Source organism: Phaethon aethereus, assembly GCF_964289735.1.
Source record: "Phaethon aethereus genome assembly, chromosome: 6".
Taxonomy (NCBI): Eukaryota; Metazoa; Chordata; class Aves; order Phaethontiformes; family Phaethontidae; genus Phaethon; species Phaethon aethereus.
In genome coordinates, this window is record NC_138580.1 from 42,227,694 (window position 1) to 42,236,648 (window position 8,955).

The following is an 8,955-nucleotide window of genomic DNA, read 5'->3' on the forward strand; positions in this document are numbered from 1 at the left end:
CAGGGAAAGTTTGATTTATCTCTCGAGACTTTTGTTTTTAGGAGAGGGGACAGTTTTACTCCTTTTTCAAAGCAAATTTGTCATCAATCATTTTTGTGGTTTGGGGGTATTTTTTTGCAGTCTGAATTGTTTTTTGAAGTCTTAAGGTCTTTCCAGCTCTATTTCACCTGATGTACATGACAGCAGACATGCAAATGTTTGTGTGATATGAGAGGGCTTTGATGTGTTTCCTTCTTCTCACAAATACAGAAGAAGCAATGGGAGAAAAGCTTAGTAAACAATCATCTGTGCAAGGCTAAAAAACAACGTTGGAAAGCCAGGAGAGTGAAGATGACATGCATAATAGAAACAAGGAGGTCAAGCCTAGAAACAGTTTCTTTGACCTTACTTGTCCCACCAATGTGTTTTTATGCTCCTTGAAAACAGAATGTCCCTTCCAGTTGTAAGTCCTCTGATTTTAAACATGAACTAGGTATTGATCTTCCTGGATTCACAGTCAGCCTAGACGGATTTCCTGCTCCCCGAATCGATGTGCTTCACTCATGTAAAAGCAGGGAGGGGTGGTATTCTTAGCTAAGTCCTGTCTTGGTAGGTAGCAATGTGTTAAGTGTTGGAAGTTTACAGCTGCTGGCTTAGTCCACTGGCTGGGGTGGGACTTACGGCTTTGGTTCACATATAAAGTGTAATGATGTTAATTCTTTGCACTTACATAGCACCTTCTATCCCAGAACCTTGACAGGCTTTAAAACTGTGGTTGGCCTCAGAATGTACCACCCCTGCAAAGAGAAGGGAAATGGTGTTTGGCTTTATTTTACGGTTGGAGAAACTGAGGCATTGACTCACTCACCTCTGCACCACACCTAGCGACAGGGAGCAAGTCTCAGGCCTTTTTCCAGGCGTGTGCTTACACAGTGGAAGCACTTTGGCCTTGCCAAACAAGTCATTTATACTTCGGCTGGTTTCCCAGCATGGCGACTGTATGTGTCTCCCTGGCTTCGCGTGTCCCCCGAGTTCCCAGGCAAAGTGTACTAAGGACAAGGCTGTCTCCTTGACGCTGGTGTGGAAGGAGAGGGGAAGTGGGAAGAAGGAACTGCCCAGCTGATTTTGTTTGCAGATTTATGTTAAACCAAGCTTTACAATGGCCAGCTGATTTGTGCAAGACTGCAGGCAGGCTGGCATCCCCTCAGCAGAGCCACTCAGTTCCTTTTCAGGAGCTAAGACTGCCGCAGCGTCTCCCTGCGCTTCGCAAGGTTTTGTATGAGATCCTAATCACATCAGTGTAGTGCTAAGGCATGTCCAGTCCTTCAGGAAAGAATTACAGAGTATCAGACATGAAGAAGACAATGCTTCCCATATGTACTAGAATTTGGATGCGTGTCTTTGCTTTCTTTGCTTCTGTGAAAGACAATTGAGAGATCCCATTGGGGAAATGTTAGTGCAATTTCTAGTGATGCTTTTTGTGATTTATGCTAATGTGGTAGAAAGGAGGGGAAAACTAAATGATTTTGAGATGTGGACTTTAGCTAATGAGTCTTCAAAGTGACTGGGTAATTCAGAATGACATCAGGCTAGTTCAGTCTGTCATTTCCCTGCCTGTTCAGCGTTCCTGAAAATCGGCAAAGCATTACGGGAGGGGGCACATTTGTTTTAAAGCCAAACAGCCCCATTCGCTTCAGATGCATTGGTGTACTCATGGTTTATTAGCATAGGAGTTACTAAATTTCCTGTTTAAATTTTTTTTAATTTAAAATTTTAAAATTCCTGTGGGATTGCCTGCCCTTGCCAGCAGCTAGTGACGGGTCAGTTTTTGTATACCTTGCCTCTTCTTAGATGTCTACCTGCTGTATCTTGGTGCTGTTGGCAGCTGCTGGCATCTTATAGAATCACAGAATCATTAAGGTTGGAGAAGACCTCTGAGATCATCAAGCCCAACCATCAACCCAACACCCTCGTGCCCAGTAAACCACGTCCCGAAGCACCACGTCCACGCGTTTTTTGAACACTTCCAGCGATGGTGACTCCACCACCTCCCTGGGCAGCCCGTTCCAATGCTTGACCACTCTTTCAGTAAAGAAATTTTTCCTAATATTAGTCTGAACCTCCCCTGGCGCCACTTGAAGCCATTTCCTTTCATCCTATCGCTAGTTACTTGGGAGAAGAGACCAACATCCACCTCACTGCAACCTCCTTGCTGCTGGCTTGCTGGTGTATTGTAGGAAATAGCTGGTAGCAGGCCAGCAACCTTCACAGCAGTTGTATTTGTCTCTCTGCCACATGCTTCTCTCTTTTAAGCTTTGTGGTGAGGCCCCCAGGGATGGCTGTTACCATGTGTGTCATGGTAGGACCCAGGGGCCCCTCTAAACAGTGGGTGTCCTTAGAATCACAGAATGGTTTGGGTCAGAAGGGACCTTCAAAGATCATCTAGTCCAACCGTCCTGCCATGGGCAGGGACATCTTGCTCTAGATCAGGTTGCTCAAAGCCCCGTCCAACCCGACTTTGAAGACTTCCAAAGATGGGACAGTCCACAGCTCCTCTGGTCTTGGTTGTGTTATGTCCTACGGAGTCAGGTGCTGCTTCATCCCTGCACCAGATGGGTGCAGCTTTTGGCTGGGTAAAATGCAAGAAGTGCTTGACGTATGCACAGTGTGTGGGGAAATAACTGCAAAGCAGTTTTTAGCAGAATATTAGCAGAAAAACTAAATTAGCCAAGAAGTGGCTGTTTCCTGTTGAATTGTAGGTGATCTCTTTTCCACAATATTCGACTCTGTCAATGTTGTTAGCGTTGCCTTTGTGCTTCTTATTCTACACTTCCTCTCAGGAAGGGCGGGTGCAACTTAAATTCTTTGCGAACTTGCAGGTATTGAATGTACTTTCTTGGAAGCTTAAGTAACCCGAAGCAGCATAATGTTTCCAGTAACATTACACTCTTTGTGTCTCTTTCAGCATCACAGACAGTGCTGTAGAACCATTAAAAGCTGATCTGGCTGAACTGGAACAGTTGATTAAAGACCAGCAAGACAAGATTTGTGCTGTAAAAGCTAATATTTTAAAGAACGAAGAAAAAATCCGAAGGATGGTTCTTAGCATAAACCTGTCTTCAAGAAGGTGAAGAAGAGGGGGAAAAAATAATTAAAAAAAAAAAAAAAAAAAAAGCCTTGGGACTGACAGACATTCCTACCAAATAAAAACAAAATAGTGGAGAAAACTAAGATATACCTTGTTTAGATATAAAATATTTAGGGACCAGAAGTCTAAAAAATTATATGAAATCCCATTATTGCACTGATCTTTCGATGTTGATATTACCCAGGACAAAATTATATTCATTTCAATGCTCAAGTTGCCAGAGCTATTAAAATAACTTGTTTGTTTAGATGTGAACTGCTGTTACTCACTTAGCAGTTTCCCTCCCTGGCCCGTTGAGCACAGTTTCTCAGCCACTTCTCTCTACATCTCCTTCTTCTCCTCATTTCCATGGAGGTTGCTTTTGAACACTCTGTCATGAAAAACGGGTATTACATACCTCTTTTGCCCCCTTAAAAAAATGTTCCAAACTCCTGCAGGTCAGACGGTTCCTGAGTCCTGTTTTTTATGAACGGGGAAAATTATCTAAAAAACGATGCTGCGAGATCAAGAAGTAAAGCTTTGTGTAACCTGCACTTCTTTAAACCATTACAGAGATGATGTCATGTTGTCAGAGCTATCAGGAATCTTATTAGGAACAACTGAAAATGCAATACGAGCATCACCACATAAGGGAGCAGAAGTATTTTATCTGCAGAGGTGTTAATTCCATTTTTATTGCATATGTTCATTTGGAAAGGATTAATTTAAGTACCTGTTTCCTCCCAAATGTATGTTCCTGTAACTTTTTGTACTTGAATAATTCCACTGATTTTTTTAGTTAACTGCAGATGTCTGTACTGTTTTCCTAATGACCTCTTGAGTGTACCCTACTTATTCCTAAATCTGCAAAGCGTATTAGCGTAGACACAACTATATGACGCTGCACTGAGCACAGAAGGCTTTAGTCCCCTGCAAGGCTGTTCTCTCAAGATTTTTGTAAGGTGCGAGCACATCTTCCTTCTCCTCCCATGTTGTTTGGATTGTGTATGAAGTGCTAGTGTCCTTTTTTTTTTATTCCTTCTTTGGCAAATCTGTGGTGTTTTTTTTTTTTCTTCTTGGTTTCTTTTGTTGGTATCTGGACCTCAAAAAACCTACCAAGCAGATCATCACCAAATAGCGTGAGTATTTAGTATGTTAAATACAGACATTTTGGAGAGCAGGATGCTTTGCTGCATGGGGTTTTGGTGGGGGTGGAGAGGAAATAGAGGACTTGTGTAGAAACAGGAGAAATATTCTGATCTGTTCTTAACAGCATGTGACCCTATGGTCTTTGCTTTTGAATTGTCACTCCATTTTTTTTATTTCAATAGTGAACTTAAATAGTGAAGCAATAGTGTGGTCCAGAGAGGCAGGACTCCTGGAGTGACCCAGCCCTGCGTTGCCACCCTCTTGTAGTGTGCGTTGCTTCTCACCTGGGGTTAGAACCTGTCCACTGCTTCCTGGGTCTCATCACAGGAAGGAAACGGGGCTCGGGATGTCCACCAGCATCCCGAGATCCCAGAACTGATGGTGAAAGCTTGCGTGCTCAATATATAACTTCAGAGCAGTTTGAATGCTCCCTCCTTTCTTTCTTTAAATACTTGCATCAAAAAATAGGGGGTTTGGTTGGATTACGCAGAGCCCTGCTTAGATGGTGTTTGACCCCCTGAGCCTCTTGTCCCTCGGTGCTTCTGTTGCCACTGCTAGAAGACACCCTTTAAATGCACGGAGAGATTTGTTACCAGTCCCCCAGCCTTTGTCATCCCCTTGGTGCCTCTCCCATGCCCGTTCTGCATCCACAAAGACCAGCGCGGTGCTGCTGGAGCACGGGGCTGGCAGGAAAGCAGTAAGCAGGGTGTTTCAGGTGTTTTCCAGCGATGTGAAGTGATTTCAGCTCTGCCCTGGGTTAAACAGGATTTAAATCATGACTTTTCCTTTCCCTTGGCTACTCCATTTCACGAAGATCCCCCTCATCTTCCTCACCGCTGATGGGCGCTGCATGGTCTTCGCGTGGCGATGTGACCCCTGCGTTTGTCTGTCCTTGCGTTAGGAGTGACTGTCCCCTGAGTCCGGGTGGAAAGCCTTAGGGCTCGTATAAACCTGGGACTTGGAGGCACTGATTTGGTTCCTGGGAAACCTTGGGGATGACTTCCTGCATCTTTATGCACCCGTTTTCTTAGGCTTTCTGCCTCAAATATAACTTTAAACAAGAATCTGTTAGTGTTGGGGTTTAATAACATGCCTAACGTCTCCCGCAGTCTTAGCTGGCGCTGTGTCAAGGTTCGCTTTGTTTTCCGCTACGATGGAACAAAGCTAGTGCCTTGGAGCTGAGGCTTGGTTTGATTTTTAAAGGCAGGTTGAGGATGCAGTGCCGAAAAAGCAAACAAACAGCTGTGCCTGACGAAGGGGAAAGGATGAAAATGGATAGAGAAGAATGTGTGCGTGCATCTGCCTGCGTCTCTTGCATGCGATGCCTTGCCCGGGCCTTGGGCTTGCATTTCAGCTTGTGGGTGGTTCATTAGGAAGGGAAACTTCGCTAGTGCGGTGGTTTGGGGTTTAAAACCCTTACATTGTCAGGCCCCTCTGGTGCTAATGGAGCCTGACAGTTCTGGGAAGCAGGACTTGTATTTCACGACGTGCCTGACATTCCTCTCTTGTGCAGGTCGGGAAGTGGCTGCCAGCCCCTCTGGGTTAGGGCTGGGGAATATTTCTCAGCTGAAAAGGTAAAGCTGTTGGCAGGATCCCAAAACGCAGCGGCTAGCCAAGCGAGGGACACCGGTGGGGCGACAGGACCTCCCCAGATCAGGAGGACTCGGGTCCAGGGACAGAGGAGGTGGGAAGGGAATGGCGGGGTAAGCTCAGAGGTCTTCATCTGAGCTCGGAGGTCTGAGGACGTTGGTGCATGCTCTGGGTGTTGGAGATGGTTCCCTAGGGTGGGAATGGAAGAGGGTTAGTTCTGTGCGCAGCGGTGCAGGGGAAAGGAAGCCTGAAGGGTTGAGGTGTGTGAGATGGGGCTCGGATGGAGTTTAGGTACCAGAGGGTCCAACTGTGGTTGTGAAGGACCCCCTGCTCACCTGGGACCTCACCCCTCAATTCCACAGACACCAGTGCCAGGTATCCCGAGTCCAAATATGCTGGCCATTTAAGCTGCTTCTAGATCAGCCCATTTGTTGAGCATTCTTCAATTCACCTCGTTGTCAGGCTAAGCTCAGAAATAGGGCTCCCTAGAAAAGCCCATTTCTCTACGTTGTCTGCAAGAGTAACCTTGGGCAAGGAAGCTCAGGTAAGGCTGTTTACTTTGCCGGTGTCTAAAGTTGTGAGGTTTGTCTCACCCACCCATGAGTTTATGGGTCCTTCAGTCCCAGACTGCACACCTTAGCTACAGGATCAGGTATCTCTTCCCGTCTCATGGAGGCTATCTGCCAGGGTTCCTCACCCACCACAAAGGTAGAGGCTCTCCACACCCCTTCTCCCTCAAATTCTCACTCCCCACTGATACCTCCAGATGGAGACAGCTTCTCTTAATTGAACCAGCTCGCTCAGGGGCAGAGCTCACTCTTGTTTTGGCCCTGATGGGACATGGTCCTGCTTGGAGGCACGTAGATATGGAATTAACAGCTTTGCAAACAAGCAGCTCTTGCCACTCCAGGCACTGGAGCATTTGTGTTTCAGCCTTGGAGGTAAATGCTGTGTGGTTTGTCTCTTCCTGAACTGTGGCTATTTTTGCTTTGAAATATGAAATTCCTGATCACATGTGTGCAACCTAGGACGCACCACCTCCAACACAGCCGTGATGCGCATGTCCCCAAGTCAGACCTGGGTGTCTCCACTCCGTGGAGCTGGAGCCTGGTCTTGCTGTAGATCCCTCTGGTCTGGTTCAGCGATAACCGGGTTGCTGAGCTGCTGGGGATCTGAAGAGCAGATGGAAACTCCTTCTGCTCTCTAAGCCAGCAGGACTGAGAGGGACACGTTGCTTCCTTCGTAGCATGCCCTTGCTTTCAGCTGACTCCTCGCCGCAATTTGCTGTGTTGGTTTTCTTCCTTCATGAAGCCAGAATAGTTCCAAGGCCTCGGAGTCAGTCTCCTGCCTATTGGGTCACTTCGCTTGAGCACATCTTGGAATGTAACAGGGAAAATGCCAATTACTTTTAAATGCTTTAGAATTGCAAAACTCTTAACTATATTTTTGTGTCGGTAGAGAAAAGCCTGGCATTTGTAAGCCAGCCAGCCCCTTTGTGATTTAGGGGACGCAGCCCATTGAAAGCTAATTGAAACTGGGCTCCCAAACAGCTTTAAAAATTGAAAAGCCTCAGTGTTGTTTGTTTTTTTTTTTTTTAATTTTTTTTCAAAGCACCTGGGGTCCATCCGCTGATCCAGCCGCCGCAGCCTGACGTTGCAGAAGTGGAAGGCAGGACCGTGGCTGTGTAGAGCCCAGCAACTGCAGGGCTGCTTGGGTGTTCCAAGGGCTTTTTGGGAATGCATCCTTCTCAGAATCACAGAATCATTAAGGTTGGAAAAGACCTTTAAGATCATCAAGTCCAACCATCAACCCAACACCACCATGCCCACTAAACCATCTCCTGAAGTGCCACGTCTACACGTTTTTTGAATGTGTTTTGAATGTTTTCTCTACCAGGAGAGTCTGAGGAGGTGGCCTAGCACCAGGACCTTGCCTATCTTAGGCAGCTGGACCCTGTCTCAGCTGCATTTGCACTCTCTCCTCTTCCCAGAGTCTGAATGCACGTGTGGAGGTGAGTCAGTCTAGTACGTGTGATGGACTTGGGAGCTGCCAGCCATGGAGTCATCTTCATCGATCAGAGAGCCCCAGGCATGTCCTGCGACGCCCTGGAGAGCTGCCTGCCGCGCCGAGGCACACCTCTTCCAAAAATGCTTCCTGCCATGTTTTGTGAAAAAATATTAAGAAAAATAACATTTCCGTTTTCCAGTGAGAAATTTAATTAGAAGGAATTAAAAAGTATAGTTTATAGTTTAATTTAATGTGATGAAAAAAGGATTAGCTCCTTCCCCCTCCTACCCAAATCAAGATGATGGCAGCCTGGCCTCCAATTGCGTTCGACAGCCGCGGAAGCGTTTCCGCGCTTACCCAGAAGAAAAGGGAGAGAAATTCCACCCCAGATTTACGACTTGCGAAGCAGGGGTTGCATGGGTTGGCCTTATTTTATGTTGCGCTGGGTCCCACAGACTTGACTTTGTTGTGTGCCTGGGAATGGGCTGAAAACTGATTTTTTTGGCTGCTTTTGCAGGTCGCTTGTGTGCTCAGGTGCTGTTTTGGGCCACTGAGGCTCTTGGTTGCGTGTACGTGGTGAAGCGTGTGTTCAGGCATGCGGGGAGCGTGCGCTTCTCCCTGCAAGGTGGGGTTTTTCCCTCTCGGGCGCTTTCCCTGGTTTTGGCAATTTTTTGGCTGGTGATAGTGATTAGGAGCATCAGGCGGAAACAAATGGGAGGGCTCTGGCCCTGGGACCATTGGCACTGCAGGGTTTCCCCCCCGGCTGCGCTCAAGCCAGTTGGGTGGCAAGTTTTGGCACACAGGAGGAACGCTCTGCCTGGTGGTCCCTGCTCCAGCCCTTTCTCGGACATAAACTTTCCAAAGCAAACATCTTCTGCTCAGGGGAAGAACCCAAACTTCTTCCTTCAGGATCTGTTGGCCTCACGGTGCAGCCCAATGGAAGGCAGCTTTCCGCGCCCTCCCAGCCCCAGTGGTTTTGCCCTAAAACGACCTCATTTTAGGTCATCTCAGGACTTTGGCAGAACCAGGAAGACTTACAGCAATGGGTAACAGCATAGTTGTGCTGATTATCTTTGATTGTGCCATTTATTTTGCCCAGAGGC

General features: G+C 46.9%; 1 protein-coding gene across 1 annotated transcript in view; it reads left to right on the forward strand.

Moving 5' to 3' along the window:
- Nucleotides 1-5,258, forward strand: part of TRAF3IP1 (TRAF3 interacting protein 1) — a 47,320-nt gene extending 42,062 nt beyond the window's left edge. Inside the window, exon 15 of the mRNA XM_082001281.1 lies at nt 2,945-5,258. Coding sequence (XP_081857407.1) covers nt 2,945-3,110 — 166 coding nt within the window. The 3' untranslated portion in view covers nt 3,111-5,258. The remainder of the gene's footprint in view (nt 1-2,944) is intronic.
- Nucleotides 5,259-8,955: the final 3,697 nt, after the last annotated feature.